The sequence below is a fragment of the Falco peregrinus genome, chromosome 8 (genome assembly GCF_023634155.1).
Source record: "Falco peregrinus isolate bFalPer1 chromosome 8, bFalPer1.pri, whole genome shotgun sequence".
Lineage (NCBI taxonomy): Eukaryota > Metazoa > Chordata > Aves > Falconiformes > Falconidae > Falco > Falco peregrinus.
Window position 1 is genome coordinate 15,510,694 of NC_073728.1, and position 13,207 is coordinate 15,523,900.

At 36.3% G+C, this 13,207-nt stretch overlaps 1 protein-coding gene across 5 annotated transcripts in view; it reads right to left on the bottom strand.

The window, feature by feature from the left end:
• PARD3B (par-3 family cell polarity regulator beta) overlaps positions 1 to 13,207 on the bottom strand; it is a 413,399-nt gene that overhangs the window by 177,247 nt on the left and 222,945 nt on the right. For all 5 annotated transcript variants that reach the window (XM_055812187.1, XM_055812185.1, XM_055812186.1 and 2 more), the window contains 2 exons: positions 12,203 to 12,302; positions 9,960 to 10,075 (listed from right to left, as the gene is read on the bottom strand). In XM_055812187.1, coding sequence (XP_055668162.1) covers positions 9,960 to 10,075; positions 12,203 to 12,302 — 216 coding nt within the window. The remainder of the gene's footprint in view (positions 1 to 9,959; positions 10,076 to 12,202; positions 12,303 to 13,207) is intronic.

A 13,207-nucleotide genomic window follows, 5' to 3' on the forward strand; every position in this document is an offset into this window, starting at 1 on the left:
GGAAAAAAGCAAGACTAAAACTATTAGAAAATGAAAAATAATCTCACCAGAATACAAGGTTAGCATTATGAGTTTAACCACACACACACAAAACCTGGGAAATGCAAAAGTCAAAATTTTCTATCAAAGTTTGAGCAAAATATGTATGCCCTTCCATGGGGTAATTCTCATTTCATGGGCTATGATGCTTAGGTAGTGACTTCTAGGCTAGCCATCTTTCATTAGACTGAACACGAGTGGCATACACAAGTCCATTGGATAAGAATCCTATTCCTTCCCTTGCTTCCTCTGGGAAGAAGGAGAAGGCGACAGAAAAAAGGGAAAAGGCCAACAGGAGATAAATAATTTGTATGCCAAAGCTGAAAACTTTGTAACTGAAGATTTCATTTAGGAAGCGTGTAAGATGTCCCGTTCCACAAAATACCATTTGAAAACACTGCTCTGTATATTGTTAAAAATTTATACAATCATTCAGTTATGACAAAAATAGTATTTCTCTGGCTATCTTCCTTAGCTCCTGCTTTTTTCAAAAGCCAAGTGGAGATTTCTTTTCTAAGATTCTACCAGTGTTGGCCTATCTCTGTAGAAAGGCACCTGAGAGATTTTAAACAGGGAAAAAAATACTGTCTACTCTTAAAACTCAAGTAAAAAAAAAAATTCTAAATATTTTTTACTGCAACATGAAAAAGTAATCACATTGCAACAAACCATGAAAAAACTCAGCTCAAGAGGATCACACTGGGGAATGTACAGTGCTGGACTGGAATATATCCGGAAAACATTTATGATAAAAATTCAACTGTAACTATTTTTATGAAGACACTAGAAATACTAAATCTTCTTGAGCTAAAATTGCTAAATGCAAAAAACATCTTAAAAAAATAGTTACACCATCTAATTTGGGGACTGTAAACACAAAACTCAAACAAAGATCTGGGAAGGATCAATGCAAGGGATTAAATACATTCACAAACAAGACTACACTCCTCCTTAACTTGTAAATCAAACATATACTTCACATTTTGAAATGTCCCTGGAACTCCACGGAATCTAGCTTCATGAAGTTATTAATGTTTGTCAGAATAAAACACGCTAGCTGTTTTAAAGTGACATCTATAATTTAGGAGCCACATTTTTACCACAGAAGCCAGATATGTGTTCATTGTCGATAACTACTGAAATAAAAGTGGCAGAAGTTCTACAGATATTTAATAAAAGCATGGACATTTGGGGGACTAGCAAGACCTCAGAATATGAAAGATGGGATATTACTAAAACAAATCTTTCCAGCTGATAGCAAACAACCATACTTTTCTTTGTTAAACTTTGCCAACAACCACAACAAACAGTAAAAAGAGCCAACCGCCCAACAATGCATCCATGCCCTTCCACATCACCTTTTGATTGCCGTTCCTGTGCTCTACTCAAGATAATAAGGAACCCATCCTATTTGAATTGCATAATCTTCAGTGGTTTACTACAGAACAAGCCTTCTGTATTGCCTCAATGTTTGCATCAAAACACAGTCCAAGTTTACTTAAAGGTCAACAAACTACTTCTCAACTACAGTTTAGAAAAGCGCAAATCAGTGCTGCTGCCAGTTGTCATAACCAATTTCCCTCCTCTTGCCCAGTTCAATTGCTGTATCATTCTGTTATTTTCCCCAAACAAGAAATCACTATTCACAAGGTTCAGGGTATACTAGTCAGCACAGTGCCTCTATTCTGAAGGAACAGTTTTGTGCACTGACTGAGAGCTACTCAAAATCTTCTAAATGTGTAGAAGTTGTATTTCTGCTGGACAACCGACATGTACCTTTGAAGACCAGCTGCACTTCTGCACTCAGAAAAGCAGCACAGATTAAAACTACAGTTTATGACAAATAATAATAAGAAACTGAAACATCACAGAATTTCCTAGAAAACAAATCTCCTGACACCTTTATTAATTTATAGGAAGTCCAATATAAAATTTCTTAGTACAAATCAATCAGTTAACAAGGGCTGTATTCCCACATCACATACACAAATGATGCTTCTCTGCTTTTTAGAGTCCATCAGTTTCTATGGTATAAAGACATGAAAATAAAGCAAAGCTACAAATTGGTCACTGTTTTTTCTGATGAACTATATCCTTACCCAGCCCTTTCATCATAACGAAGGCACTGCATCACCAATTAATTTTACTCAGTGATAGTGCCAATGACATAATTCTCCTGCCATTTTTATTTTCCTGGTGAAGCTTTCCCCCATCTAGGAGCGGCATAAATCACTTGGAGAAATTGTGTCAAGTGTTGGCTCTCAACCATCACTTAGAGAATGCTGCTTGGTGTTCTAGGCTTGCCCTGTAGTGCTGCGTACAAAGACCACAGGCACTGTGTGCATTAGGAAGGGTAAACTTGCACGGTCTTAAAATATTTTCCTTCAGTAATTCCTCCTCCTCCCCTCTCTACTGACAGTGAAATTTCACAGAAGGGCCCCATCTCCCATGTTCTGGGGTCATGTGGTTATCCGCCAGCTACTCATTCTTGAGGGATTATGAATCCTTGACAGATTCTTATTCACTTCAATACTGAAAAGCAGTGAGACTAGCAAAAAGCTTGCACGAGGGCCAAGGATAAATTATACTTATGCAGTAAAAGAGGTAAACCTTTTCCAAAATGGCATCTAACACAACATTTGGTATGCCCTGTTCAGCACATTCAAAGACAGGAACAAATCGCATCCAAACCAAGATTCTGGGTTCTTTTCCTCACCTGTACAAGCTTTTCTTTAATTAAGATTTTTCAGAACAATTCTGTTAGAAATGACTGAATACTTCAGTTCGATTGTATTCTGAGAAGGTGCCCAAGGGATACATCTTGTGTGTCAGCACATGAGAATGAATATGCCTAAGCTTGCATTCACTGCTACTACTACCAGCTGTTGAAGAACCAGCAGTACAGTTGATGATGTCCACTGGATACACTCACCTTTAAATGGAAGGTTTTCTCCTGACAGAAAATAACATTGTTTTACAATTTCCCAGCCAGCACAATATAAATTTCTTCACTTTCTTCTAGTGGTGCAACTACTCATTCTTGAAGGTTACACTGCTAATTGAGGCCATCACAGTTTCTTCTATGCTTTTGTTGTCTTCTCTAATCCTCTCTCACCTCTATTCCAGAGAAAATGTACTGGGCTAAAACTGATCCAACTCCTCCGCTACACATCTCCTGCATGTCATTAACACTTCTTCCAAACTCCTAGGGTTAAAGCACAAGTTCCTAGTCTAATCTGTCATTCACTGGTTGAAAACATTGATAGAGAACAGATTTCTTACAAAGTGTTCTTAAAAGTTACTTCATTATCATCTGTACTTTCTCATAGTAGCTATGCATTAATGTAATTGCTATTTTCTCCCCCTAACACTTTAATAATCTAAGTGCATTAACAGATCAACTATCTTCAAACCTACGCTTAAATAGCATAAGAAACTACCACCTTAACCACGTGTTACCATCTTCTCAGCTCTATCACCACCACAACTCATACGATGCTCTGTAGGCTCCACACCAAGCTTCCTTGAATCTTTGAAGATTTGTACAAAACCAGTCCAAAAAGTTGATATTCCGTCCTACCCACTTCTGCCTTTATGCCACAGCTCACCTTCCCCTCAGTCGCATCAATGCAGATTTGGTGTAAAACTGAGTAATGGAACTGACCTTGTCAAAAGCCTTTCTTTTCATACAAAATATGCCTAATTGCAGTCCTATTTCAATTCAATTCACAGTGTCCCTGTCACTTTATAAATGATTTTGTTTCATTCTCTACTTATAGGCCTTAAACAGAAATTTGAAATTCATTTAAACTAAGAAAACTACATTGTGTTCATTTCTAAAAAAATTATTCCGCAGAATGGCTTCAGAAAATACACATCCAGTCTGACAGTACTAAAAAGTGACTGATGACATAAACCAGAATATTAAAATCTCTCCTGACCCTTGATCCCAAAGACAATCACAGCCTTAAGCAACGCAGTTTTTCCTAAACCCATGATGTTTTTGTTTTTCGGAAGTCTTTCTCTTCAAGACATCATTTGTTAAATTACTGTTAGAAGCCAGTAACATTGAAAAGTCTGTTAAAATTCTGAGCCATCATCTTCATTTCCTCATTAATGCTCTTAATGAACTTAACTGGCTCCAAAATGCAGTTCTGAAGCTAGTTTCAACCCAAGCCAACTCAACAAATGTATTCCATACATACAACATGGATAACAAAATAATGATTTTAAAATACCAAACCACTTTTTCCCCCACTAATAGCATAACTCTCACTAGCGACCTCTCAAACTTTATTCTTTTAATTGTATCTGAATCAAAACAACGTTTAAATTGAAGAGTAACCTCCCTCAGCTCCGCCTGCTCCTCATTTGGTTACTTTTTGAAATATTTATTTAAATATCCAAAATTACACTCAGAATAAGAATAATCTGGTTCAGATCAAACCATAAACTAGCTAATAGCTAGCAGCATCCCGATTTACATTTTCTACATCCTTCTGGATGAAAAACAATGGTTTTGAGGTGTTTTAAAAGTGTGAACTGTAATTGAATGCATCCCTTCACTAACAAAGAAATTAGCATTTAGTTCAATATTGGCTTCCTTACAGAATACTACATACCTTGTATCTGGCATATTCATTTGCTAATCATTCCTAAATATGTAAGTTGGCCAATATCTTTAACAAATATGCCCCAAGGTTAAGGGACTCCGAGTATGTCTAATAATGTTTTAGCAAATAATGCATTCACATTTAAAATCAAGTAAAGGACATTTCCATTTCTTCAGGCTGTAGAGCTTAATCAGTTAAGATCTACAGGTTTTTTATTTTTATGGGGATAGGAAGGAGAGGTTGAGCAGCACCTTGGGATAGCAGTCATGGGTTATTATACCAACATTCTCAAATATAAATCTGCACAGTACTTTGCCTGAATTTATATACAACAAAATTGCTACATACTCATATATATACTCATGATTCAATTTCATGTTGCTTCAGGTTAAAACAAGCCACACTTTCATGTGCTTGAACACAATTCCCATGGCTGCAGTTTTTACAGTACATTTATGCATAGCCTAAATCACTCCTGTGCATAAAGATTTATGGAAAGTAAGGGTGTTGGAGATAAAAAATAAAACACCCTCTTTCCTTTCTTTTTTTCTTGGACCATGCTAATTTTCACCTTCCAATACAACATTAAAAAAATAATCCATATTGCCATTTGTTCTCCAAAAATTACCTTTTAATACAGCTAAAAGAAAGAACCAACACTATTGAAAATGGATTCTGATAAATTATTACATAGAAATTCTTCTCTGACAACTGTGGTAATGTATGGAAAAATGTATGTGTATAGAAGGTTGTTAAAGGGAAAATCATCCTTCCAATGACTTGTATAGAAGACACTGATTTCTTCTTCATTTTCACTCTACCCTTAAGTTTCAAAAAAAGTGTACCACTTATGTGGGAAGGGACCACACAACATTTATTTCTAGCATTTTTGAATTTGTTTTGCTTATTTTTAACATAATGCTATAAATACAAGTCCAGGCTGGGTATGCCACCTAAATTTGGTCAGTACAAGCATGCACTCTAAGTCACTTTCTTTGGCCTTGTAAAAATTCTTGAAATCACAGTATAAGGAGAATCTTTTATTTGCTAACATATTCAAACACCATAGTTCGAAGCAAAAAAAAATATGCAACTGAGCGGTTATGTCAGGTGCCAAGATCAGTAGAAAGGGTGGCTCTGTTCTTTTATCACCAGCAGTTCAAAATAAAGAGTAGACAAGGCAAAGACAAATATACCACAAGTCACAGGATATGAATTCTACCAGTGATCCAGAAAGCGCTGTCATTATCTCAACACAGCAACAGAGAAGAACATTAGGACTTACACCTGATATGGGACTAATCTGTACCCTATTACTCTGAATGAAGCTGTAAATTGAGAAGTCTTTGACCACTGTGTAAATGATGGATGCTAAAGCGGGGAACCAGTCACTATACCTCCACACACTTTGTGCAAGAACATCTGTACACAGAAGGCAAGGTTCTGCTCATGCCTGCAAAATGAAATTACCACTACCGCTATACTTCCCTTTTCATCTTTTTTTAGATTTCTACAACAATAACATGCCACTGATTTTTATTTTTTAAAGTAGATTCAAGCAAAAACTAAATCATCTGCAAATGACTTGAGTTCTTCAAATACACCAACTCCAGACAACGCTAGTTTTGGATTCATGCTAGTTGTGAATTCAGCAGTTAAAACATGCATCAGTTCATATGACTCATGGCACACACATGACAGCAGAGAAACCTAGCTAAACAATCAGATGGCAGCAGTTCATGCCCTTTGCTCCTGTCCATCTGTCCAATCAACACCACAAAAATGCACTGAGAGTCAACAAACTAAACCATATCTGCTCTATAAGCAAGTAACCTACACATTTTGCTGCATGCGCCAAGTTCCTTTCATTGCAGGATTTGCTTTGGAGACTGACAATGACAAACTGATGCAACGTTAGCAGTACTGAACGCTTTTTGATCACCCATCCTTATTTCCTAATATTATTCACTGAGGATGCTAATTTATAATTATAATAATTATTATTTTGCAAATAGATATGACTGGAAAACAGAGTAAGCACTCAAAAGGTTTCTGGGCCTAAATATATATAAAACTGAAAAGATAAACATCAACGTTAAATGAGTTTCCGTTGTGAATCTATGTAATTATAGACTAGTCTTAACAGATTTGCTTCTTGTGTATACATCAATGCTCAAAGCCAGAAAGACCTTCACTAAACAATTTCATTAGCTCCCTAATTTAATGAATTTACTACTTTTTCATACAGTTCACAATCAAAATCTGGATTCTTGGGGCTCTCGTGTTTTAAAATTTTCTGTTATCTACCTTTGATGAGCCTTCTGACGGTGATGCCACCATGTAATCTGTGCCTTTGTAATCTTATAATTAGGCAATGGATGCATTATACATGTTTCAAGGTGAAAAAGAATGTTTCATAAGTGAATAGCAGTAAATTTCACATTTATGTCCTGTACTATGCCAATTCTGTCGTCTACTTAGAGTTTATGACATTATTCTGGTCTAGAGACACCCATGTGGATTTCTGGACCTTGTAACCTGCAAGGCTGGTTATGTCTACCCAGATGTGCAGAGACACTTGATTCAGAGGCAACTCAGGTTAAAAAGAAACAAACTACATCTCAGGTGCATTTTTAAGGTCTCAGAGCTCCCCTCCTGGACTCCAGTTCTGCGATTTTTCTGTTCATCATATTGGATTTACTTTGGAAGTGACTGACAGAACTCAGTCAAGTACTACTCAGAAAAGCTGTAAGGGGACAGCATCCCATGACTACTGGCAAAAGAAGTCCCAGCAGTTATATACTTTTCAGATAGGGGACACCTCCCCTTTGTTACCAAATCTGCTGCACAGTTCCTCTGCAGTGCTGAACCAATCTTTCTCACAACCTCAACTCCGGGTCGAGAGGAGCACTGCCCATCGTTTTTTTGGGGGTTTTTTTTGGGTTTTTTTTTTTTTTTTCCAGTGGCAAACAATGCACTGGAATCAATAATGGGTACACAGCCGCATGTTGGGATGAGGAGTTACTATTGGCCTTAACTGCAGTTAAGTAATAAGCAAAATATAAAAACTAAGAAACAACTTTCCTTCCCCCCCAGAAATCCATCTTGGAGCGTGCATGTGAATGCTCTATTTGGAAGTAGTTTTTACACCATTTTTGGGGGGTTTTATTTACATTAGAAGCATTTTATATCGTAGTCACTTAAGATTTTCTTGTTTCTTTTCCTTTTACCCTTCCAGCCAGAAGCTTCTGCTTAAAATCTTTCAAAAGGTGGGAAGTCAAACATGGTACTTCACTACTTGACAGAAAATGACTGCAAAACAAGTCCTAGCTTCCATCTTCCGCAGTTTCTTTATTTGCCAACCTACATGCCAGCAATTTTACTTCTCTATTGTTATGTATATAAAACAGGATGGGTGCAGTTTTTTCTTAGTCCCTCCAGTTCTTTAAATTATCTCAAGTAATAGATTTACCTTCACATCACCACGCAAGAGAAGGTTAGTGCCCTCCAATCAGACAATAGATAATAATCCCTTTTGTGTTTTACTTCCATAGTAGATTCGCTTTCATATTTCATATTTGTAGCATAGTAGCATTTTCAACAGCTACCTTCTATGAGCAACAGTTTTTGAAAGATCTTAAAGACATCTTCATACCCAATTTTTATTTTATTTTTTTAATTTAAAAATCAATATTTTATATTTATTTCCTTTTTGGCACCCAATTTATTTTAGCTTTTAACCATTATGATTTAGTGACTCATACACATTCTCAAACCATTGTTTCTTGGTGTCAAGAGCAGGTTGCTTGTATGAATTTGAATCTCACAATATAAATTAACACAGACCGGTATAAAAGGAAGTAGAAGTTACCTGACAGTTCTGAATATGCCCCCAAGCACACTCCCATTGCCCAATTTTACAATGGCGCTTGTGCACAGTCTTTCTAGTGACTTCTGTGGGAACTATAATTAAACCTTTCTAAAAGAAGACTCAGTAAAGTTGAATGTTATTTTTTCTGGCAGACTACATACAATATACTTTTTGACTCAAGTCTGTAAACACATTCCTTTGTTGAAGAGTATTTCCATTCCTAAAATAATAGCTAATGCATTACTCTTCGTCAAGACAGTGGAACAGAACTGCAAAAGGATTAATTTCTGGTCTGGTTATGCAGTAGCTTTGAAATTCTGCCTTAAGAACTTCCCCCTCTGTTAATTTCATCCATTCTTATCCTGCATTAATAACTGTTTGACTTTCCTTGCACTCTGTTAAGAGAAGTATGCACATTTTATGTTACATTAAAATATGACACTAAGATGACAACAAAAATCAGCAATACAAAAACTAAGACCAACCTAGAGAGTTTCAGGGGAAAAAAAAAATTCAGCACCACCAGAAAGCTACCTTGAAACTATATAAGAAATTAAATGTTCTCTATTAATTGTGCAACAAAAACTGATCCAACAAAACAACAGAAATGTGTCTAAAGACATCCTAATGGTAGGTGTCGAAGCTACTCCATCAACACTTGAATTTGAAAAAACAGATAAAGAATGAGTGCCACAAAGAATTAAAATTAAAAAGAAAAGCTTATTTGACTTTCTTTGAAGCGTAAGAACTTTGCAAATTTTTCCTTGAACTTTCATTAAAACATGACTTGGTTTTCCACTGCAATAACTCTTCAAACTTCCACCTGCAAATGCTTTCCCAGTATTGAAAGAACCTTTTACTTTCTGCTTCACCCACCCTGCAAGATTTTCTTCACAGCTTTGATGGGTAGAGGACCATAACCTTACCACTCTTCAAGCATTTATAAAGATCTACTGCAATACCGACTGCCTGTGTTTGTCACTGTCAATGAAGAAATAAACAACTTGTCCTATGAAAGTTAGCCTTTGTCAAGTGTAGTTCTGCAATCATTTATATTCTATATGAAAACGACTTCTGTTATTGCTGTTTCGCTATATTTTTTAGACATATAAAACTTGTACAGCAATTCTTTCTGCTCATTTTTACAAATGCTCCCTATTTTCCTCTGCTCCTTCTTTTCCTCAGCTAAGATTTCAATACAATGGATAGAATAGTCTTTTAGAAGAAAACAAAACACAAACCTTTCTTCAGCTTCAGTAAAAAGGGTACTTGCAATTAGCTGCTACAGAAGGCTGACCATTGTCCCCATCACTGTAGCACCTCTGCAGAACTTACTCCCTGATGCTTGTGTTTAAGAAGAAAAAGCAAGAAACAGAGATGGTGCAGATAGGATAAGGATAAAAAGCTGACCTATGTGTCACCCCACCCCTTCTTACCCAGATCCATGCTTTTGGAGGCTTTCAGATTAATTGATTCAGACTGCTTGGCTGGTGTCAAAGATCTGAAGTTGATGTGCTGATCTGTTAAATGCACTGCTGAATTTATGATAGGGCTACAGAAAAAAAAAAAAGACATGTAAAATATTTAGGCAGCAGTTCAAAACATGAGTGAACTAATTAAAGCATTCACAAGTATACATGTGTTTCTTCCTCCAGTTGCTTACAGCCATGCATTTTAAAATCAGTTACTGATCCTCAACTTCCTTTTCTGAGACTTAACACCTCCAGTGACTTGTTTTTCATCACGGATTCAAATATAACCATAAATGTTTAGTGATGATTGCTTTTAAACACTCATATTTTATTTAGCAGAAGAGGGACATACCAGTACCTGCTTTTGGTTTTGTTTTTCTCATGCTTTTTTTTTTTTGTTTTAGGTTGGGTTTTTTTTGTATTTTGCTAGCTCTATTTAGCCACTACATTTCCAAATTACTTATTTCTACAGAAAGTTGGAAAAATACCACCAATGTACACAGCTCAATCCTATTTCATCAGTTAATATGAAGTTATTTCACAGCCTTGCACCACTTCTGCAGAGGCTGGAGCCTGGAGGTCTTATGAAGGATACCATAACACTGAAAAATTCCTAAGTATTGTAGTTTCAGTTTTGGGGTTCTTGGGGGTTTGTTTTTGTTTGGTTTTTTTTAAATTATTTTACTTAATGTTAGGCAGATATCTAAACATTTCAAAACGTTCCAAAATAATAATAAAAAACCCACAAACATAAAAAACATTTATTTCCAAACTCTTCAATCAAAATGTTTGGTTTTACAGTATCAAAACACCTTTCCCCATTTTTTGCTGCAACACAATTTCAGTGAAATCAGCATGACTTGACACAGCAATTCAATTTCAACAGAACTTAAGTGCCAAATGGAAAACCAATACAACATTGAATAAAAGTCAGGGTGGAAGAAAGGGCCTGTAAATTTCATCGTCATTTTAATACACCATCATCATTTAAGAGAGTGTTTCTGCTCCCAGCTTCTTGAAAAACTATTAATAGATTCTAGCAAACAACTGCAGCTGAGAATTTAATGCAGAGTTCCATTAGTCTATGTAGACTTTTTGTTCGTTTACCATGTCATACATACCTGCCTGGGAGACCAGAAATTATGAAATGACTCTACTGAAATTTCTCTATGTTAGCAAAGAGAAAATAGTTACAAGAGTTTTCATGGTATGAAGAATTCGAGGTATCCATACTAAAACATATCTACTCTTCAATACTATGTGCAACCAATAATTTCAAGGGTAGTTTTTTAATCACATCCATGTGGCACAAGGGAAGAAGTATGGCTAAGTTTTTATTTGAAATGCAGGCTTCCCTAATATCATTGCAATAAAACAGTTGCATATCAAAACCGAACACACACACACACACACACACTGAGTAAACAGTGTTCAACATTGAATTTTCAGCATCTAGAAGTATGATAGGTTGAAATGATGCTTGGATTTGAATCCTGTGCTGCTTGTGAAAGTCAAAGCATATGCCATCATGAACCTTCAACATGTCTCCACTTTTTTTCCTGCACTTCCAAACTTCTGTATTTACCAAGGAAATTAAAGCTTGTAGCTGCCATCAAGCACCTTTAGAGTATCTTTACAAAAGGTATTCCCAAAATATCTGAAAAATCTACCCAATGCATTTATAACTGGTAAAGTGTCCATAAATTCTTCCCCTACATTTTCAATGTTCAAACTTACCGAAGATTCACTTTGTAACCTCCAGAATGTCTTTGGCTGACATGCTGCCTAAGAAAATTCAGTTTCCTGCAAACTGAATTTGGCTACGAGTCCTAAAGCTTTAAAAGACTTCAGGAACTGCATCCACACATAGCAACCACTGCTACAGTCTTAAATTAACTTTTTTTAAAATTTTTTAATTGGGATTATGGTTTGGGATTCTTTTTATTTTACTGAATACATGCTGGGTATTGTGATCCACTGTGATCATGGACAGCAGGCATACTGCAGCTTAAGAACAACTGAAATGAACAACACAGTAAATGCTGAAATAACATTCCCAGATTATATTAAAGGATCACTCAAATGACTAAAAACATTAGTATAATGTTTTAAAAAATAAAAAGTGATTTTTAAATCAATTAGAACTACTATCACAACCACTAATGAGCAATTAGGGCTGTAACTATTAAGAATAGCCAAAGTCCAACCTATGATTATAATCCTCATTCAGCAGATCCTCACTGGGATGAGGTGGGAGAGGTGGAGGGGTTTCATTTTCACCACTGCCACGATCAGACACTGGCAACTCTGAAATAAAATTTAAAAAGGGGTTAAATAAGCCAGAGAAACAAGTACATTACACCAGTTCACTGATCAATGACTGGACTGGAAGGCCTCAAGCAATGCTGAAGTGAGTCACAAATTATTCAAATCCCTAAACTAACTAAACTAGAATTAAAATCACACCAAGCAGAAAATATACCCCTTGGGATTTCCTGAAGAGCTGATTTTCAGATTTGCATATGCATAATTAAAGATAAATATAGGGAAACTTTGTGCTTATAGTGAAGTTGAGTGCAAGGCACAAATTGCTTTACTCCATTTGAGTGGATTTTCACCTCTGCATAGCTGCACCCCAACCGATGGTAGGCTCATGCTTTCATTCCCTTTGATGGGGAGCATTTGCCACCTTTCACGTACAGAAGAGAACCACGCTCTCAGCAAAGAGTTCAGAAGAAAAACTTCTGTTATCCCATGCAAGAGAAGAAAGGGGCATTTCCGAATTACAGTCTCCATTTTCTTACCATTATGGTAATTCCTTCTTTACCTTTACAACAGGCATTCGTCTCACACTAGAAAATTACTTTGGACTGAGAAAAATATTAACTACTCAAACTGTTCAGTTGTTTGCAAAGCAACACCACTTCTGTACCTGCAGTACTTAATATGACTGCTCTGCCTGCTGTAAGCCAGTTCATTACTGCCCTGTAAATTCACCTCTCAATCTAAAGGTCTAATCTTAAAAAAAAACGTCCCTACATTTTTCAGTGTAGAACATGTCTTCACCCCTCCAAAACTTAACAGGAAACACAAACACTGATTTTTGGGTTTCAGTGACAGGTAAGCGATTTAACAACGCTGACATACCACACTCATGTGACCTGTTCTGTGGCACTGAATGTTGTCAGTCAATCCTGCTTGCAAGTACTAAT